General features: G+C 39.0%; 2 protein-coding genes across 2 annotated transcripts in view; both read left to right on the top strand.

Moving 5' to 3' along the window:
- The first annotated feature begins 484 nt into the window (after positions 1-484).
- Positions 485-2552, top strand: nkx3-2 (NK3 homeobox 2). The gene is made up of 2 exons (XM_084150142.1): positions 485-1095; positions 1533-2552. The coding sequence occupies exons 1-2, from the start codon at positions 702-704 to the stop codon at positions 1967-1969; spliced, it is 831 nt and encodes a 276-aa protein (XP_084006268.1). The 5' UTR covers positions 485-701; the 3' UTR covers positions 1970-2552.
- Positions 2553-12419: 9867 nt separating this feature from the next.
- Positions 12420-23162, top strand: part of rab28 (RAB28, member RAS oncogene family) — a 46610-nt gene continuing 35867 nt past the window's right edge. The window contains exons 1-2 of the mRNA XM_084150601.1: positions 12420-12659; positions 21190-21286. Of these exons, the coding sequence (XP_084006727.1) occupies positions 12585-12659; positions 21190-21286 (172 nt within the window). The 5' untranslated portion in view covers positions 12420-12584. The remainder of the gene's footprint in view (positions 12660-21189; positions 21287-23162) is intronic.

Raw genomic sequence — 23162 nt, 5'->3', positions numbered from 1 at the left:
GATTCAAGGCCAAGGTCGTCGTCAAAAACGTCAAAACAAAACGTCGTCTATAGAGCAAACCGTAAACCTATGTATGGATAGGGAGAAGGCGCAGAACAACAGCCACCCAGGTAGACTGACAGCTGTATTACTATCAACCTCGAAGTTCTCATTATTATGACTAACATTGGCAACAGTTGTGTATGCGTATCTATTGGTGTGTGTTGGCTAAAGACAAACATAGGCTAGGCTACTGTCATTTCAAGGGATGATTTTATTTTCATGGTTTGATATACAACAGCCCGTTTGGCTGGTGAGGGGTTAACCTTTTAAAAACATATTTATTGCCAGACAGGACGTGAGCGTGTCGTAATTTACAGTGACCAATCACCACGCGACTTTCCTCTCCTCTTGTCCAATAGGAAATGGAGAAGGATCGCTGTCTGTCACAGGTGAGGTTGGATAGTGGATCTGTGTGAAAAGGGCAGGAAAAGAGAGAAAGCTTAGGCTAATGCGAGAGCTATACGGAGGAGAAGCATCGTGCCTCGGGAAATAGGCTGAACGCAGTATTTCCATCGCTTTTTCAGTGGGAATGCAATGAGATACCAAATCTGGGAGGTACAAAAAAGCAGTAATAGCGCTTCAGGGGGGATACCATGCGGATGATTTGACATTGGTCCATATCTACGAATTTTAAAAGACAAGAAACTTTGCTTTTTGAAATGGCCGTTCGCAGCAACTCCTTGATGCCTTTCTCTATCCAAGCCATTTTGAACAAAAAAGAGGACAGTCGACACTTGCCAGATTTGGACATCTGCTTCTCGAAGACTGCGTGTTGGAAAATATTTGGGGAAATGGATACTGGTTCGGAGGACTTTCCCGCGGCGTGTAGAAGTGACGAGGGTGCTTGCATGGCCAGCGACCAGAAAAGTTACGACTCGGATTCAGGTCTCAGTGATGACAATGACAGCAAGACGCTGGCCGTTTGCAAGTCAGAGAAAAACAGGGATCCTGCTTCAGACGTGCTGGAAGAAAGTTTGCAGGACGAAACGGACCATGAATCCACTGCTGTCGATAACGCAAAAGGTCTTAGTGACTGTGAACCTAATGTTTCGGGTAAGTTACACATTTATCTTTTATTGAGACATATCGGGAAAAAGTCTGTAAACACATCAATTGAAAGCATCATTTAATGTAATATTCTAAAAATACTTTATGGGGAACATCCAAGGCTAATCCCTTCAAATCATTTCGCCTATGTGGTGTAAACATTAGGCTATTTTACTCGCAGGATGCTCTGCCTTAACATCCTGCTGCCTCGTGCGTAATGTCATGGCATACACTCATATTTAGGCCTCATTTCAATGTATATATATTCCATTAACGTGTGTATATGGCCATGATGATTTATGAAGGTGTGAGGTTCGTTTTCAGACAGCCTTGGATACATTTTCAGAGCTAGGGCCTATATGACTATTCCATCTTGTGTGGTCTAAGAAAAGCGATGGTTTTCATTGTTCATAGTACATCAAATGCACCATTTCTTCTTTCAGATTCCAACAACCTAGACGAGGCCAGTTGTGATAAAAGTTCGGATCAGCCCAAACAGAGGAAAAAACGCTCAAGGGCTGCGTTCTCCCACGCGCAAGTCTTCGAGCTCGAGCGGAGGTTCAATCACCAAAGATACCTATCCGGACCGGAGAGAGCAGACCTGGCCGCCTCCCTGAAGCTGACAGAGACGCAGGTCAAAATATGGTTCCAGAACCGCAGATATAAAACAAAACGTCGTCAAATGGCTGCCGACTTGATGGCCTCGGCCCCTGCAGCAAAGAAAGTGGCTGTGAAAGTGTTAGTTCGGGACGACCAGAGACAGTACAACCCCGGAGAACTACTGCGGCCTCCGCTCCTTGCTCTCCAGCCGTCGTATTACTACCCCTACGCCTATTGCCTCCCGGCATGGACACTCTCTACTTGTGCTGGGAATCAATGAGAATTGAATAGCCTACTTTGTATTTATTTTCCCCCATCAGGAAATCGAGGCATTTGCTTTATTGACTTTTTATGAAGAAATCAGGAGAGATTAAATGAACTCAGAACTGCTTATGTGAGTTATGTCAATCATTTGAACTGCCTCATGGTGTCTAGACTGAACATGTCACTTTTCTTGGTATAGTGATGACACTAGGCCATTGTTTCAGATTGTATGGAGTGTAAACCTTCCAGAGGGGGCCTACAACATCTGTGTTCCTATGTATACTACGAGCATTGGAGATATCAGAGCCCCAAGCGACATTTCGAATAACTCCCTTACTGCTTTTCTTTTCTTGCTGCGGTTGTAGGGTAACGGTAAGATTTATTTTCAGCACTTTTCGAAACATAGAGATAGAGTGTGGACATATATCCGACTGAAATATCGATTTGAAGGTTTGTTTTGTACTTATGACCTTAACGTGAACTGTGGCAGAGACAGTAACAATTGAACTCTTGTTAAAAATGTACTTATTTTCTAATTGTTCTAAAACTGATTGTTTATTAAGAGAGAAATCAAACATTAAAAACATATCAGGCATATTATATCTCGAAGCCAGTCGTGTTTGATTCGAGCCTTAACTACCTTTATATGGATGTCCTTTTTTCATTTTTTTTTTTTTCATTTTTAGACTTTTCCCTTCCGAAAAAAGATTGCAGTTAAGAGTGCAGTATTACTGCATGCTGCCCTACCACAGTCAACTGCACAGTCACTATACTTTTACTGCAGTTTCAAAACGGCAATCTTTTTTTGTAAGGGCTGAATTGTAATTGTGTCATTAACCATTCTTGTGATCATAATGATAACAAAATGATAATAATAACTTAATTAACTTAGTAATACTACTACTAATAAGCAATGAAATACCCATGATGCATTGATGAACGAAATTGCATCACAACAACAAATTTAGACTTTTATTTTCTTGACCTAAATTACTAAATTGGTGGTCATATATTACATAATATACTACGTTTATGTGCACAGATACCACGTAGTACCTGTATCACGTAGCATACATATTCATTGTGTGTGTAGCCTAATTTAATTAGTAACTACTTTCTAACATGGTTTTGATCAGTTTCCGTTCATCATCCTCATAGCTTCATGCAGGCCCACCTTATTATTCAGCTACAGTATATACCATATAGACCTACATCTGCGGAATTACCCTCAAACCAGTTATAAAATAACTGTTTGGGGATTATTTATTTAGCCTACCGATGTATTTCAAAATACTTTAAAAAAATTCAGGAATTAAGCATTGTCCTCTTTTTTTATTCCAGTTGCTCATCATTAATTACAGTACTATTTATCAGTAGGGTAAAAGTAGCATGTCTCACGACGGTCTAATTAGATTGGGAGATAAATATTCTGCACACCAAAACTGCAGGGTTCAAGAGCATGTGACGGTTTTAATCCCACACTATTTGCATTTACATAATTACATTTTACATTTTGGTCATTTACCAGAGCGACTTACAGTTAGTGCATTCATCTTAATATAGCTATAGGTGAGACAACCACATATCACAGTCGTAGTAAGTACATTTTTAATGAAGTTATCAGCAAAGTCAGCGCTAGTAGGAAATGACACGTGCCATTATTAAAGATACTCTTTGAAGAAGTAGGGTTTCAGAAGTTAATTTCATCCTGAGAAACGGAATAATTGGTTGAATGAACTTGTTTATTCAATGACAGAAAGTTGAATTGTGCTGATTCATATAATTTTATTTGGCTGAACAAAGTTAATAGATATACAAATAAAGAACCATAAAACTAACAAGTATAGAATTATTCTTATAATTTTTCTTATAATTATAATTTTTCTTATTATTAGAAGTAAAGGTAACCTAGTAGTCTGTTCTATACTGATATATGATGACATCATGTAATCATAGCCCATAAATCTCGCATATCCTAGCGGCCCTAGTTCAAACCACACACACCTCAGTGCTACCTCCCTTACTGCACAACTTCCTGACAGGTCGGCCATGCGCTAATCCTCATTTGCCTCCCCGCTAACACACCTGCCAGACAATGATTTATGGGTCCCCGATTCCTGAGCTATGTAAACTGACATGGACCTTCGAGGTGTGTCAACATGAAGGTATCTACACCCATGAGTGTTTGGGAGTTAAAGAGGTAAAGAGGTAAAGAGAGAGGAAAAACGTAAGCCTATGTCACATCCTGATTCTCAGCAATGGAGAACAAGGCCGAGGTACCTTGGCCTACAGGATTACGTTCAGACCGAAAGATAGGTATAGGCCTGTACCCAATGATTCTGCCTCATTTTGGAGGCAGACACAAAAGTAGGCTATGGACTGACTTTTATAACCACAACTAATTTCAACCTCGATACTATTTCGGGTAGATAGGCTACTTTTTCCGTGGGCCAATAAATAAGCAACAAACATTAGGCTAATATTTAATCAATCAGAATAACTTTTATAGTATTTTTCAACATATCATCTCACTGACAAAACCAACAGAAATGGTCCCATTTTCTATTTTAGTCATTTAGCAGACGTTCTTATACAGAGCGACTTACAGGAGCAATTAGGGTCAAAATAAATGTTTTATTGTCAAATCCCTTACGTAAAAAAATTGCAGTCAGAGTGCAGTATAACTGCAGTATGCTGCGTTCAAAATAACACCTTTTTTTTACTGCAGTAATTTTCAGTGTGACTGCAGTTACAGTGCAGTATAACTGCAGTTCAACTGCAGTATGCTGCAGTTATTCTGCAATTACTTCGTCCAAAATACCACAGTCGACACAGTTTAAAAACTGCTATTTTTTTAGTAAGGGATACACCTTATAGATGCAGTGAAATGTGTTGTTTTACAGGGTTAGCCATAGTAGTACGGCGCCCCTGGAGCAAATTAGGGTTAAGTGCCTTGCGCAAGGGCACATCGACAGATTTTTCATATAGTCGGCTCAGGGATTCAAACCAGAGACCTTTCAGTTACTAGACCAACGCTCTTAACCGCTAGGCTACCTGCCACCCTGGTTCCAAGCACAAAGGGCATTTCAATCTTCTTATTCTGGAGAATACTTGCACAAAGTTACAAATATCTTATCGAGTACTTTGTGCGGGTATAGCCTATAACTGATACCGCGCCCGGGTATACAGCCAACACAATCGTACAGCCCAAAGGACATCTCATGCCTGCATACGAAGATATCTCATTAAGAGTGAAATATTCTGGCAGTTGAAGTTCTTCTTTTAAACTTTTGATCGGTGAAATGCAAACACACACATATGTGTGCATTAACCTCATTCCATTGTCTACCCATTATACTTGTTTTTCTACATGAGAGCGTTTGCATGACATTTGGAGGGAATGCCTGTATAGGCCTATGCGCAAAGCATGAAGATGGTTAAGAGTGTGTTGCGAAATTTAAAACATGAGTTCCGATTTTTTGTCATGTACTAAGCCTGTACCATGGTAGGTCAAATGTAGAACACATGTCATGTAGCACGTTGGTAGGCCACATCTGTAGGCCTATAGTTTTGATATAGGTCCGTGGTACCCAATTTGTTTTTATGAAAATAATCGTATAATATAGCCTACAGCACAAATTATTTTCAACAGCTAGATTGAAATAATTGAAAACGTAGTCTGCGTCGTGATTTTACATATTTTGTGAGCTTGTCTGATTCATGCGCACGCCATGGGCCATTTGCGCAATCCATTTGCTGAGATTTACGCGTAACCAAACAATTACATACGAATTACACATGTCCTAAAAATGTATTGTCTCTTTCAGGTAAATCATTAATTTCACCCTTTCCTTTGCTATGTGTTGCATCTCGGCCCTGCTGGTCTCATCTCAGCCAGCGCTGCCCGCTCCTGCGTTGCACGCCAGCTTGGCACAGATGGGCATACAGCCTTGGCTAAGGAGATATGTTTCGCATAAAGTAACGGAAAACGATTTCACTCTAACAAATCAAATATTATTCACTTATTTTCAAATAACACAGAAATAAAACTGAACTGGGTGCAAGGGCTAGGCTATAGGGCTATCTATGTGGAGTGCAGGCCCATCCCTTCGTGTTATCGTTTGTCACTTTGGAAATCGCAAGATCACAAGAGGCCCATGTGGAATTGTGACTTTAATACATGAATACATGCCAGTATAATACATCTCAAAATAATTACTATAATTGAAAATTATCTGATCAACCAACAGTAGAGGCCCTTTGTTCCAAAACAAATATGTATGTCATCCAACAGACGGCTCAATACAACTCTCATTCCAATACAACTCTGCATTCCAATCAAGACTTACTCATTTTTGACAAATTGTTTGGTATTTTTCCTTCTATTTTATTTAGACATCATATTTGACACTTTGAATGATACAGGCCAGTTAATGAAGGTTATTCCAAACAGATTTTTCGTTTAATCCGAAATATGTCATCTTGTTCTTTATTCAAGCGGGCTCAGCCCTTAATAACAGCGTCAACATAGGTCAATAGTTGTTTGCATCAAAAGATAGAGTACATCACAGGATGGTTATTTGCAAAAGTAAAACTCCTCAGTTGATGTATATGGGACGCTAATATCTATTGGTATCTATTGGTGCACTTTTTCGGAATGTGACTCGTGAGTGTTGTAGCTTAGGCCTAAGTCAGATCAAGAGCACAATGTTTGAGGCTGGCAGACAGAGATGAATAAATACAGTATATTTACCATATATATATGTTTCTCGACTCGCACACAAACACCTTCAACCTCTGAGTCTCTCTCTCCCCCCCCCCCCCTCTCTTTCTCTCTCTCTGTTGACACACACCCACACACACACACACACACACACACACACACTCACCCTTAGTCACTACTCCTTTGTTTGCCAACACAAAAAATATCATACAAGATTTACTCAACATGGTATAGTAATTTACCAGTTTATTAGTACTTTTTCTTACTATCATCTGAATGCCTGTATATATATTTTTTAAATAAGATCTTGCATGATGCCAAGGACAATTCCATACATGTTCGCTTGACACGTATAATGAGACTTAATCAGCGAAATTATTTTCTCTCGCAGAGACATGTTCCAGTTGTTGTTCTAGATCAGGTTGCAGATCTAATGATAGAAAATTGGTATTTAATATGACGTTCTTTGAGACTTAAATCCGTAGGCCATATGTTTCCAAATGCATGGATAAATGTATCGGTGCGTATAGGCTATAGACTTAATTAAATGATATGTGGACATGTCAGGTTACAATAGCACAATTACAGAACGTCGAAATTTAGTAATGTAGGCTATTGCGCTGCCAGTGGGATGATTTTTTTAAATATATAATGCGTTCACACGATATAATGCGTGTCTACCTTGTCAAAAGGAAAATAATCGACGTGACATCATTATTAGGGCGGCAGGTAGCCTAGCCGCCAGTAACCGAAAGGTCGCTGGTTCGAATATTTGAGCTGACAAGGTGAAAAATCGGTCGATGTGCCCTTGAACAACGCACTTAACCCTAATTTGCTCCAGGGGCGCCGGACTACTATGGCTGACCCTGTAAAACAACACATTTCACCACACCTATCTGGTGTACTTGAAAAATAAAATCATATATTGAGCTGCTTGGATGAATTTGTGGAGAAAGGCAACAATGTAGACATGGTGCACTTATGGAGTTTGATAATATGCAGCATTATTTCTCTGCTTCAAACACCGAGAGAAAAGGACAGCTGTGAGGATGTATTTATTTATTTATTAGGATCTACATTAGCTGTTGCTCATGCAGCAGCGCTCTTCCTGGGGTCCACACAAAACATAAAACATGACATACAGAACATTGATAGACAAGAACAGCTCAAGGACAAAACTACATACATTTAAGAGAATTTGGGCTGTCAAACGATAAAAAACAAATATCAGTTAATCTCAGGATTTGCTGTGATTACACGATTAATCTCAAATTCAGAATTTGTTCAAATTGAGCTTTAAGATTTGTTTCATACAAAAAGCATTACAATAATTTTGACGTCTTGATTTTGTCCAAGGTAACGGTTAGCAAAATCAGGTAAATTGATAAAGCACACTTGCTTTAACCTCAATGTCAACTTGTTTTGACATGGCATTGTTGTTTTTAGCTGTATAGATTATGTATTTTTAATGTTTTCAGTGTATTTTGAACGCTTTCAGACAATGCAATTAATCACGATAAAAATAGAATGCATTAAAATTACAAAAAGTGAACTCGAATTAACTGATTAACTCTGACAGCCCTAAAGAAAATACATAATGAAAATGTAAAATGCCCAACAGGTGTCCTTGCTCCATTTCATACTAAATGGTACATTTTGACCTCCAGCATTTAAACCATCAAGGTCCTTGCGGTGATGTAAGCTGCCACACATGGTATATATATATATATATATATATATATATATATATATATATATATATATATATATATATATATATATATATATATATATATATATATATATAATGAAAATGAAATGACATTTTGATCTATTTTCAGATCTCGTGGAGTAGGCTATCTCGGGTAAGACTTGCATATATTAAACCAAACAAAGATCTTACGAGAAATAAATAAGCAAATCATGGAGAAGGATGCATGTATCGCATCAAAGTAAATAGTATACTAATATATAATTTAAGCAATCTATAATTGTAAAAGTTACTATACAGCCTATACAGTAGTTTCAATATTTCGTTTGTCAAATGTAGCCTAATATCAGACGAGTAGGCCTATTTAAAGACGGCTTGAGTGGCGCAGTGGTCTAAGGCACTGCATCGCAGTGCTAGCTGTGCCACTAGAGATCCTGGTTCGAATCCAGGCGGCGCACAATTGGCCCAGCGTCGTCCAGGGTAGGGGAGGGAATGGCCGGCAGGGATGTAGCTCAGTTGGTAGAGCATGGTGTTTACAACGCCAGGGTTGTGGGCTCGATTCCAGTATGAAAAAATTTAAAATGTATGCACTAACTGTAAGTCGCTCTGGATAAGAGCGTCTGCTAAATGACTAAAATGTAAATGTAAATGCTTGACTAGTGTTGAAGACCAAGCAAGCGCTTACATTCTAGTCTATTTCAATAATGGTTAAGGAACATTATACCATACCAATCGATAAAATGCTTTTTATGAGTCTTTTTCTATTGCTAATGTTAATCTGAAAAATGAAATGACAAATTCACGCACAAAACAAGCAACTAGGTTTGAGAACTTCGATAGAGCGCAGCTAAACTGCACGCTAAAGACTATCACATAACTTCTGAACTGTGATAACCTATACAATTGCCCTACATCAGCTTTAAGCTACTGATACAATGTGTCCCTTCCAGTCTTTAATGAAACGGTAGGTTGTAAACGATGACCTGAGGGGCACAACAAGGTCTGGAGAGGGTAGATTACAGAATGTCACTCATCCATAACGACTTGGGGATGTATAGAATAGAACTCGTGGACATGGCGGTGGAAAAGGATGTTGCAATATTAGTCGCAAGACAAAACTGAATCTATCCGTGGATTGGTATTGTGCATCAAACATTCTAATAATAAGTAAAAAGGTACTAAGCATAGTCTAGTCTGACTAAACTTGGTTTTTGGAATAGAACGGTCTTTGAACTGTCTATATCTTATCTATATCTTATAGCATTCGATGTCTGTCTATATATTTACAGCGATTCGATTCCGAATGGATACAAATTTAACGTTCAAGAAAGATATAATTTAAAATTTCAAAAGTTATAGCCTAGCCTATAACATTTATTTTATTATTTCGCCTACTGCATAAACAAGCTAAATATTGGCTATTTTTATTTGGCGAATACGGACGCAGCATAACGCACTTTTCTGTCATGTAATTTGGAAATGTATACTATTATATAGTACTGAGCAGGCCTATAGTCTACATAAAACAAAGGAAATATGAATGAAATAGTAGGCTATTGTAAAATAGCACATCAAATATTTTCCCGCTAACCTGACGCATGGTGCAATTCGCGACAGAGGCTATTATGCTGATTAAAAATATAGATTTAGGCTACCAAATTAATATAATTATAGGGTGTTTGACATTTTTATGTGACAAATTTATCAAAAGAAACTTTACCATCCTACCTAAACATTTACTAGTGTAGGCTGTGTAGGCTATACCACACAATGCGAAAATATATTCACACTTAAAAACAAATAATGTATTAAATAGGACTTATATAGTCTAAAGATTGATTCTCACATTTGTTTTTGCTCATACATTAAAAAAAGTAATTGCTTTGTTGATTAATATACTCACCTAAGAGAAGGAAATCCTAATCATTACATAACCCTATACATACACATGCTGTATTATGCATTATTATGTTATTAGGGATATTTAATAATGATTAAGGATGACCTCTAGTGACTAGTCCTTCCAACAAGCAGATGTAGTTATTCTATATAAACATTGATATTGTAACACATGTCATTACTATACCACATGACCATATCTATTTTCCCATGAATCTCTACTTTTCCTCTGCATTTCCAAACAACCAACGTGAAACGGCAGAAAATGAAAACGTGTGATTGTTGTTTTTGGATTAATCTGGGCCATACCTGTTTAGTGAATCTGTGTCCTCTCTAGACTGAATCTGTGCCATTACACCACTGCCTTGGATTTGGACTGAAGATTCATCTTTAAGGCATGACCTGGTTCAGAAGACCTTTATGTTGCAAAAAAAATAGTACTTTTGGGGTAATAATAAACTGCACGCTAAAGACTATCACATAACTTCTGAACTGTGATAACCTATACAATTGCAAACGTAAATGTAATATGTATTATGAAAATTCATTTTTCATTCTTACAGATATTTATGAGTGTTCTGATGGTACCCTTAATTGAAGAACATGTGAAAGATATTGGCAAGAATATATTCTTAGAATTCATAACTGCCTGCTATCATGTAGCCCAACAATTTCCTTTGAAATCAATCAACCAATTTAGGTAGTATCTGTACTGGAGTCTATTTTGTTTCACTATACAGTAACAACAATATCAAAGTAATTTTTGCATAACACAGAATTATGTTCAATAGCCTATACAGTGCATGCTTTGTGTGTGCGTGCATGTGTGTAAATGCATGTGCCTTTTCGTGTCCAGTTTAGGTTCTTTCACACATATACCTTCACAATACTCTTATATCTATCTTGGCACCCTCACTTACCACGTTGATGGGCCAATATTGACCTGACAGTCACTGCCACCTGGCTCAAACTGCTCCAGGTGCAAATTCCTCTGGATTACCTGCTGGCCGGCCCGGTGACCACACAACATCCCCTATAACAGACAAAATTAAACTGACGCCGTCTTGAAAACGGTGAAATTTGAAATGAATAAATGTATAACTATTTTTAATTAATCATTAACCTTAATTTAACATCAATGAAAATAAACATATTACTTTGCAGATATAGGCTATCTAGGCCGAATGCAATATGATTTTACAAAGTAACAGCTTTGTGCATTTTCTCATGTTCATTCCTAAACTAAAATGAAAATGACCTCTGGCTTTTCCATGTATTTCATTTCATACTCCTCTGCAAAGGACAAGGATGAATGTGCTCCCGACTTGGAGACTGTGACAGCATGCAGCATTAATTGATTTAACATTTTAGCAGATGCTCATCCAGAGTGATTTACAGTAGGCTAGTAAATTCATACATGTTTCTTAGTGGTCCACCGTGGGAATCGAACCCACAACCCTGGCGTTGCAAGCGCCATGGTCTACCAACTGAGCCACATGGGATAAAAAAAACTGTAATTTAAACCACTATGATTGAGCAGCAGCGATCCCATATGAAGACAATGCAGGTCTAATGAACCTAAAATGCATTAGGTCATCAGCCTTTAGTTTATTTAAAAATCCATTAGGGCCTCGGCCTACCTGGGATTTAAAAAAAATGTTTTATGGACTATCATGATGAATAGGCTAGGCTAGGCTAGGCTAGGAGATGTGGAACGTTTTTGAAGGTGTATAGCTACATATTTCAGTTCATACAGTTATTTGATGCACTTTAGGCTACATCATGTGGGGGGAGAAAAGTACTATTTATGGAATGGTCAATACTTTAAAATTCTACATGTATTTATAGGGAAAGAATCTCAGCCTTTGACCTTGATTACCATAGCAACAAGGACGCGTAGTGTATGGTCACTGGTGAGTGGTGACTGTTCAGGTCCTTGGACTGGTCCATTGTAAAGCAGTTTCATTAAATGAACATTTTCACCTTCTTTATTAGCTACTCTTGGATGATCTTTTTTACATTTATTTTTATAAAAGTTGTAACGTCAAATGTGGCCTTAATGTACAAGTATTTCAGTTGGCCGATAAAGTGTTTGTAAATAAAAGTCTTACAAAACATAAATGGAACATGCCTGGCATAAGTGGCTGGTGAAACATGGCGTCTGGTTGTCTAGTGCTGGGTCTATTTTAGCTATCTGATTAGCACGCTAGCTATAGTTAAAGGCTTTGACTATATTACTGTGAATAGCAGTAGCTACATTTTCAGTACAATAATATCTTCATTGCAATATATCTCAATATGTCGGACTCAGAAGAGGACAGTCAAGATAAGCAACTTAAAATTGTAGTCATCGGAGACGGCGCATCGGGGAAGGTGAGGGATGAGTTAATAGTTAGCTAGCAAGCTAGACTTGTTATTTTGAGTAACGTTAGCTGGCTAGCTAGCAACATAGCTAGGTCGCGGGGGCCAATTGGGTAAATTACTGTGCAGTGGATAACTTTAGCTCAGAAGTATCTTACAGAATTGTCATGCGTAGCTGCGTTTGCTAGACCAACGTTTGGCTATGCTTGTTAGCTGCTAAACTAGCTAACGTTAGCTCTTCAGCCAGGTAGAACAACCGTGAAACCAAACCACCGAGTTTTGTCAAACAGGCAGTGTTTTTGTTTTAGCATAGCTAGCTATATCCAATACTGCTAATTTAGTTGGTTAGTTAACGTTACCGTCTTAATTTTGCACAACAGGGGCCAGGGGGATGTTAATAGCGTTAGTTCATGTGGAGCAAACTAACGACATGGGAACAAAGTCCAGTAATTGTCAATGATGAGAGTTAGCTACTGTCCTCTGAATTATCTTCCCAACAGTCAGTGTCAACAGAAAGGACAATTAGCCTGTGGTGCATAACATGTTGCCCGGCCACAGCCTGGTCTCATAGACCAGACGCAACATAGTAAACGTAAATCCGGGACACTTGTTACTTTTGGTAGGCTGGACAATAGAACGAGTCAAAATTCACCCAAGGCTAAAAAACGGAAATAGAACGTTGGCTAAGCTGGAACACTAGCGCGAGCCCATAGCAAATGAATTGAATCAAACTTTTGCAGAGCCTATTTTGACTGGAATGAAGCTTAGAATTACATTTAGCCTAAATGGCACAAAAAAAATGTATCCCTTTTCATATTACCACTACAATCTGTTCTTAGTACGAAACTGAAAAAATCCAACTTGTGTAGAAAGTAAACATCTGCACCTCTGATGTCAACTTTGCTTACGTCTAGTGATCGATGACAACCGAGCTCGCTGCCCAGACTTACATAATTATAAAGAGGAGATTCTCTTGATTTAAAATGGCGTCCGACTTGAAAAAATCAAAATATACACATTGAGAGATATTTGGCGAAATAGACCGGCATGCTTCTCCATAGGAAAACAATGGGCGGAGCTCAGGGTCCTGTCAAGTTGCAAAAAGTATTTTGGGGCTAGCATTTGATGACAACCGAGCTCGCTGTCCAGACTTACATAATTACAAAGAGGAGTGTCTCATGATTAAAATGGTGCCCGACTTGAAAAAATCTAAATATACACATTGCGAGATATTTTGTGAAATAGACAGACACACCTATATTTCCCCTATAAAAAACAATGAGACGACCTCAGAGTTCCATGGGTAATTTTTTGTTGTTGTTGACTTTTTAACTACCAGCGTGGGCAGGTCTCATTGACAACAATAGCGAAGCAGGCATTGTGACGTAGAACAATGGGCTGGGAATAGAACGTTCTGAAGGCGAGTTGGTGCCACAGTGCTCAATAGAACTAATAGGAGCTGGCAGGGTAAAAACTGCCCTAAACAAAGGCCTGTTTTTTGTTGTTGTGATTACTTCAAAACTACGACAAGCAGCTAGGACATATGGTAATATTATGAAACTGGGCTCCATGGCGGATGCAATGAACACGTTTTTATCAGAAAAAAACGTTGTTAAAAATGTAATGTGTCCAGACTACTTTTGGTATGGTTACATAAGACAGAAGGTTACTGAAGGCTGAAAGTGTTGGGTGGGCGTAGGTGTATAACGTGAACGTCTAGCAACTAGATATGGTCATTTTCACGTTTTCATAAATTCTTAGAATGTTTGGGAATTACCTTAACTAAGGCATTTGTGAAAATCCTATAGCAATGTAGAGTGGGAAAGCGGCCGTGCGTTTGGACTATTAACTGCAGTAAATAAAATCTAATAAAAACATCTGTCTCGTCCGAGACCGGAGTCTACGCAGACCGTTGTGCCATAGCCAATCAGAGCTACAGTAGGCCTTTATGCAAGCAAGCCATTTGCCACACTGGCCTGCCATCATTCACTTTGAACTGGACTGTGTGTTTACAGGCAGTTGCAACAGTGCGACTTTAGATCATTAGAAAGCATTCGCCAAAAGCCACAAAATACACCTGAATGGATTTCTGCAAATATGTAAATACCACGGGAGTCCTCTTACATATGGGAACTTTACAGACATATTGATCAAACAACCATGAAAGGTAGGCTCTCTCTCCCTCAGTTATACACATCAATAACAACAAGATCAACAACTAATGCTAGCCAGAGCAAGATTAACTAAACTCTAACAAAGGAACATTAGATAAACCCTCTCAAACTTTTTCAGCTAGTTACCCATCAAAATTGCACCGATAAATTATGGGGAATTGTAGCCTACATGTCCTTCTGCATCTCGCCTGCCAATGTATCACAACGTGTTTTTAGCTTGCTACATAAATAGATACACTAGCCTATTTGCCACGTTGTGACTGACGTGATCATTGCCCTTGCTAGTTGGATTGTATTGACATACCCAGCCGTAGTTACATTCATCAGTTTTTGTCCAAAATATTGAGTAATTGGAACTGAAACAGTGCATCCCGAATGGAGGCAGCAAACAATGTACCAGTCCAGCTGTGATTTACAACCTGATAGCAATAGTTTTTTTTACCAAGAAAATTATTCATGAATTATATTAATCATGCAGTGAACTGCATCCATCTATTCTGCCAACAATGCCTTAGTGCACGTCATGGAATGTTGAGTCAAATAGAACCTATTTATAAAACCTCTTATAAAGTTTGTTTTGTAGCATTATGATTGTCTGTTTGTTTCATATTTGCAAAGTAGTTAAAACGCTGTCAGTTCCACTTTAAGATTGACTCTCTCAGACAGGATGAAAACTACTACATCGACCATGATCCATTGCTAGTTACGGCCACTTTCACCATGATCCATTTAGCCCCATTCAGCAATATGGCTCGCCTCAAATTCGAATACTTCCGGCTTCATGCACTATCGGGAGGTTTCCATAGGAATACGTGGATGACGTCAGCACAATCATTATCTACTGGTTTTAATGTAATGGTCTTATTCTGGTGACATGATGATCGATGCTTTGCTGCCATTTGACAAATGAAAATAATCTTGCTCTTACCTATAATAATCTCACCATGTACGGTGAATTCGGAATAAGTGGGACACTTTTTGCATTTCTGTCCTCTAACCTTTCTGACATCTATCCAACATATTAGCACAACACATGATACTTTTTACACATTTTGTTACGTTACAGCCTTATTCTAAGATTGATTAAATTGGAACTCCGGAGCTCTGTCAGAGTTCCAATTTAATCAGAGTGACCATTGGGTTCTTGGTCACCTCCCTGACCAAGGCCCTTCTCTTCCGATTGCTCAGTTTGGCCGGGCGGCAAGCTCTAGGAAGAGTCTAGGTGGTTCCAAACTTCTTCCATTGAAGAATGATGGAGGCCACTGTGTTCTTGGGGACCTTCAATGCTGCAGACATTTTTTGGTACATTTCCCCAGATCTGTGCCTCGACACAATCCTGTCTCGGAGCTCTACGGACAATTCCTTCGACCTCATAACTTGGTTTTTACTCTGACATGCACTGTCAACTGTGGGACCTTATATAGACAGGTGTGTGCCTTTCCAAATCATGTCCAATCAATTGAATTTACCACAGGTGGACTCCAATTAAGTTGTAGAAACATCTAAAGGATGATCAATGGAAACAGGATGCACCTGAGCTCAATTTCAAGTCTCATAGCAAAGGGTCTGAATACTTATGTAAATAAGGTATTTCTGTTTATTTTGCTTTGTCATTGTGGGGTATTGGGTGTAAATTGTTGAGGATTTGTTTTCATTTAATCAATTTTAGAATAAGGCTGTAATGTAACAGTGTGTAAAAAGGGAAGGGGTCTGAATACATTCCGAATGCACTGTATGCCTCTCTATTTAAGCGTGGGAATACTTGGGAACAGATTTCCAAAATGTATAATCACTGAGCTGATTTCCTGGTCAATTTACAGTATTTTTTTTTCCAACAACGAAAAAAACTATGAAAAACACTCAATGGTGTTCCTAATGATTTGTTCACTATATGCTCCAGTCTTCAATTGTTCAGAGGGAGATTGCTAAAGTAAGCACTGTTACTGTGTAACAGATCTATAAACTGTTTCAAAGATAGCATAGTGGATTTAAATCTGTCATGAATCCAGTCTTGTAAACCTATTAATCGTACCTGACCCTTAATCCAGGTTGCATGTGCTGTTGGAGGGATTTTCTGTCAAACTTTGGACCATGGTACTCTGGTTGTCTAATTTTACTATTGTAGCCAGTGATTACAGGTAGGCCACACAGGTGTGTGTGTGTGTGTGTGTGTGTGTGTGTGTGGACCACACAATAAATGAAGTTTCTGTATTGCCTAGTACAAGGTAGACTCGCAGCCTATCCTAGGTACAGAGCATTCGGAAAGTATTCAGACCCCTTCCCTTTTTCCACATTTTGTTACGTTACAGCCTTATTCTAAAATGGATTAAATACATATTTTTCCTCATCAATCTACACACAATACCCCATAATGACAAAGGGAGAACCGTTTTTTTTTAAAGAACATTTTGCATATACATATATATATATATATATATATATATATATATAACAGATACCTTATTTACATAAGTATTCAGACCCTTTGCTATCAGACTCAAAATTGAGCTGATAGCAAAGGTGCATCCTGTTTCCATTGATCATCCTTGAGATGTTTCTACAACTTGATTGGAGTTCACCTGTGGTAAATTCAATTGATTGGACATGATTTGGAAAGGCAGACACCTGTCTACAATTTAAAACCTGTTCTCACATAATTAATATTGTAGGTCTAGGTTACAGGGGAATAATATAGTCCTAGGTCTATTTGCTCACTCAGGTATACTATTCAATGTAGATAAAATAGTGTCTAGAATCTCAAAATCAGCTTGATCGTTGAGTAGGGGAAAAAGTTTATCCTACATTTTTTAAGTGAACTGTCTCCTTGCCGTAATCTATATTCAGGACTTAGGGTTGTTTTCTCATTTGACTCCCTGCTGCAGAAGCAGCGCTTTAACATGACCGTTGTGGCTTTGCAGTCATGACCGATTCATTCATATGAACCAGCAGGGGGCAAGTCTCAGTCTGCAGAAATGGTATTGACCTCGCTCCAGATTGCACACATCTTTAAGACTCATATGCTGTTATTCTTGTTAAAAACCGTCCACAGGCATTTATTGTTTTCTTAATGAGAAACGTTCAGTTCATGCCTATGCTCTTCTATTACGTTTAGAGTAGAACCAACTGTGGTAGAAGTTTAGTGGGAAGAGGCTGGAGAGTTCTGCAGTGATTAAATGTTCAGGCGGTGTCTGAATCATTGTTAGGCTACTTGCTTGCTGTCAAAACTGAGGACAGTAATAAAACCAGTCACCATTCTGGACACACATAAAAAAATTAATCGAAACTTGTATTCACCTCACCTACATTTTTTTTACATTTTATGCATATGCTTTAGACCCAGGCTAGGCTGTTTATTACCACAAATATTTAATGAGTCTTTCATTCATTCTGTTCTTGGTAGAAATAGGCTTATATTTTCCAGACCCAGGCTCTATAGCCAACTTTGCAGAATAGCCTACATGCATGTGTTAAGTTCAGATTTATTAAAATGTTAATTTATGGACAAATGTTTTGTATGAGACTGCTTGGTCTACGTGCTCATAATGCAGGTAAATGTACCAACATTTTTCTCTGCCACAGCACAGACAGGAGGCGGCAAGGCAAAGAGGTTGTCATGACAACGCTGCAATGTTTCTTCTTCAGCGCATCTCTGAATCCTCAAATGATTGTGCGAATGCGCTGCAGTGATTTTTAAGGGTTTTTCGGCTTCACTAGCCTCTCTTGAAAGTAATGTCCCCCCCTCTGAGAGAAATAACACAAATGGAGCAGTTAGCCTATGTAGGCTCAACAAGAAAAATGAATGTTCCCAGTCTGAGAAGTCCTTCAGGCGGACAGAGAACACACACAGCTTAGTTTTCAGTAGAAATGCTACATTAATAACCCCCCTCACACTGCTGCCAGGTGTCAGTTCATCACTGTCTCCATGACTTACCTGCTTGTCTGTTTTGGGCAGAAAACATGACCCCTACCCCTATTTTGAATGGGCACCAGTGACTGACATCTTGAATGCTGTTTCCCCCCTTATTAATGTCAATTTGCTCAGCAAATTGCAATCGGATCAGTTTTTCTTGGACGGCATCTTGCGGGGTATTTTCACATACGGTTGTCCATTCAGAAATATGGGGGGGAGATGTGTGAAGGCTTGTCCACCACCTGAGGTAGGAGCTGTCAAAAATATGGATGCTCACAGTTTCATCAGGCCTCACATGGCATTACAGAAGCTAAAGGACTTTTAACTCGACATATTTGTGTTGTTTGAAATGTGATGAAATAGCATAGCCTACATGCAGAGTAGGAATTGATCAACTATCCTAAATCTAAGATATGTAGGCATACTTGTCAGCATATGGTCCCCTTTGATATTTTTTGTATTTAATTTTTGTAAAAGAAATTTGGGGGGGTAGATCAGCTTTAATATTGAAGATAGATTGTAACTTCCATCAATGTAATTGTCTGCATCACTTCTAATCCCCCATATGTTTTTTTTTCTTTTTCTCGCAAATATAAATCCTTTTGAAAAATATATTTCCCTTTATTGGTCCCCTTTGTTGACTAGAAAGCAGCCTAACTAAGCTAACTATGCTCACATTAAATATTAGTGACGTCGCATCATGGACATACTGTGGCTTGCTATCTCTCTCTCTCTCTCTTCTCTCCCCTCCCTTTCTCTCTCTCTCTCTCTCTTCTCTTCTCTCCCCTCCCCTTCTCTCTCCCCCCCCCTCTCTCTCTCTCTCTCTCTCCACCTCTCTCTCTCTCCTCCACCTCTCTCTCCTCTCTCTCTCTCCTCCACCTCTCTCTCTCTCCTCCACCTCTCTCTCTCTCCTCCACCTCTCTCTCTCTCCTCCACCTCTCTCTCTCGCTCTCTCTCTCTCTCTCTATTTTCTCTCAATGGAACTTCCCTCATTTCCCGGCAGTGGTATCATTGGTGACCTTGTGCCATCTCCTTATTGAAGAGAAGTTTGGATTACGCCAGCTTTTACATGCCCTGGTTAGTATGGTGGAAAAAAAGGGTCCTATGAAGAGGGAGTAGAGCCAAGCTACTGGAATGCCAAGACCAATGGCTCCCTAAGCCAACGCCAGCATGTGGAATAGATTGTTGTTATCCGGGATAGTTATTCCTGTGTTGTCAGTGATTGTGTGGGCTACTTAAATGGTCAATTTTCTCCTTGTTGCGTCAGTCACCTCCAGTAAGTTGTCACTCACCATAGAGCTTGTGAAATGCTCAACAAGACAACTTTTCAGACCTTTTGGTCAACGCACGATTTCAGAGTCACAGGCTTAAGTTTAACGAAAATATAAGGACACTGCAACCTATGTAGAAAGCGTTGGCCTCAAATGTATTTGGGGTATTTCAGTCTAATGAAGATCTGTCCTATTCAGCCACTTGAGAAACAGCTGCCAAGATGACTCCTCTTCAGCGATTCTAGTTGGGATAGACCTTACAATACTGTACAGCGGAGTTGCAACCTAATGACTGACTGAAATTGGGCATGTTTTGATGGCGTAAAGAGTTGAAATAGCCTATGCTTGACTGTTTTGACTAATGTAGATAGCAGGTTTAATTGTAGTCCCCTGTGCCTTCCCTGTCGTTGTCTGTTCCATATGACTTTTCTGTCCTTTATTTTTGACTTATTGCTGGCATAACTTGAAATGTCAGAAAATAAATGGCAGTAGATTAAGTGAATAAGTGAATGCTCTGTGGACATAAAGAAACCATTTATTTCAAATTCTATAACCTTCAGTGATAGTAGTCAAGTAGTACATAAAATGAATTCACCGCAGGAAGACTTAGGAAGCCCCACTGTTCCATTATTCCTCCATGCTTATGTAAGCACACTGCTCTAAAGATAGCTAATAGACATCCAGTGCTTTTTTTTTCTTGTACTCATCCATCAAAATGAATTAAACTTGGCATGTCAAGTCTGTGCTGTGAATTCCCATGCTTTTCAGACTAGCCTAGTGACATTGAGAGATGGAGTTTTGTAATTTCGTGCAGGTGGCAATTAGAAGCTGTAGTTAGGATGCATGACTCGTCTACTCAGACACCTGTTTTCTTAATTCACTTGGATTTTTACAGTCAGACAGGCCTTGATAGCTTTGCGAGACAGCAGAGGTAATTACTTTAGCTTACCTCACTTTAATTACAATGGCTAGGGTAAATCTCTTCCCAAGCATTTTTTATTTTTTTTAAACAGAGAAAAATCATGGGCCCAGTTCATTTGGAGTTATGAATAGGCCTAGTTGTCATACAGAACTGAACACCACTCCAACTCCAACACTCAGGCTTGTTCATAAGGCTTGAATTCAACTTCTTTAGTCGTTTTATTGGCAGGACAAGGGTCTTAGCATGATCTCTCTCTCTGTTTCAGACGTCACTCGCCACCAGGTTTGCGCAGGAGGCCTTTGGGAAACAGTACAAACAGACCATTGGCCTGGATTTCTTTCTGAAGAGAATAACTCTGCCAGGTAAGACACCTTCATCCTTTGGTTCTTTCTGAAGAGAATAACTCTGCCAGGTAAGACACCTTCATACTTTGGTTCTTTCTGAAGAGAATAACTTTTCCAGGTAAGACACCTTCATCCTTTGGTTCTTTCTGAAGAGAATAACTCTGCCAGGTAAGACACCTTCATACTTTGGTTCTTTCTGAAGAGAATAACTTTTCCAGGTAAGATGCCTTCATCCTTTGGTTCTTTCTGAAGAGAATAACTCTGCCAGGTAAGACGCCTTCATCCTTTGGGATTGCCGGCCTGCTCTGTACCACACCACAGATACAGGCACACACACACACAAACGCAGGCACACATGCACACACACACGTGCATACTGTAGTCTACCTGTTGGAGCAGTGTTTCCCAAATTCGGTCCTGGAGATCCCAAGGGATGCACGTTTTGGTTTTTACCCTAGCACTACACAGCTGATTAAAATGATCAGAGCTTGATGATTAGTTGATTATTTGTATCAGCTGTGTAGTGCTAGGACAAAAACCAAAACGTGCACCCCTTGGGGTCCTGAAGACCGAGTTTGGGAAACCCTGCGTTAAAGGCACGTTGATGTAAGATGCTGCAGTGTCTGACTTTAAATCTATTCAATACTGCTTATGAAACATGCATATCTAAAAGTATTTAGACGTTATTAAAGTAGCCTACTTGGAATTTATTACATTTCTTTTTACACAAGCTGTATGTGAATTTCTTGATTAGTTTGCCAATTTTAGTTTGTGCACAATTTCTCTTTTCATTTTTTTACACAAAGCATTAGAATGAAAATGTCTAAATTTATTTTCAAATTGTTTAAAAATGTGTTGCATTTTGTATTTCCTTCCCCAGCGTTTTATGGTAGAACCGAACTATTTTGTTCCTCAGGTTATCTCAGGACTTTCAATGTGTCTTTCTTGGTAGCACCACATTGTGGAGAGTCTGCCACTTCTCAGCCTTATTCATTCTGAAAGCTGTTCTCTCTAGGGCAAACACCAGGCTTTTTTCCCTCCATGAAGCCAATGGACAGCTTATGTCCAGAGAGGCGAGCCTTACACATAATTCTGTGGGCACAGTACAGAGTAAATACATTTAGCATTTTATATTCATATCCCGGGGTTCAACTGATCTTTGTTCTGAACCACATAAAACATTCATGTTCTTATTTGTTTATTTTCAAACCCACGGAAATAAAGCCTCGCTCTGTATCCTCTTAGATGTGTAAAATAAATGTTTATTGACTAATGTTATATTTAGACTAAAGCCCTCCGTTTTCACTTCCTACCATATGGCATGAGGATTTTCAGCATTTTAAATTGCATATTTAAAACAGTGCCAAGATATAAAGCTGCAAAACTCTGCAAAGTAGCTCCATTCTTTTATGACTAATAAAATAAAATTTAAGCAAGGGTGGATTAAGTACTAAAATAAATATATGACAACTTGAAGCTATTACATTTAGTCCTATATTCAGTTTCAGTTGGTAATAGTAGGAGAAAGCAAACCATTAACGTTTTAGTAGAGATAATTAGGCAGACCTTGGTGAAAATTGGGAAAGGATTCAATGAGAAAATCACACAAATAATGCCAATCTTAGTTCTTCTGATTCTGGTAAAACTAGTTGAGAACCATTACTGCAGCACAGCAAGACACGTAGATATAATAATAGTAGACGTTGGTTCAACACTAGAGTTGTTAAATGGCACATTTTCTGGGGGATTGGGTTCTGTTGACCTGATGAAGAGGATGGCTGTGTCTGCCGTTTGGGTGGTCCTGAGCTTCGTTAGGACCCACGTCCGCCTTCGACTGGATGTGTTGTGTGGCTCTCTGGGGTTGTATGGGGCTCTATGGGGCTCTCCAAGATGG

The sequence above is a fragment of the Coregonus lavaretus genome (assembly GCF_964263955.1).
Source record: "Coregonus lavaretus genome assembly, chromosome: 32".
NCBI lineage: Eukaryota > Metazoa > Chordata > Actinopteri > Salmoniformes > Salmonidae > Coregonus > Coregonus lavaretus.
This window is presented reverse-complemented; position numbering and strand designations above follow the sequence as displayed.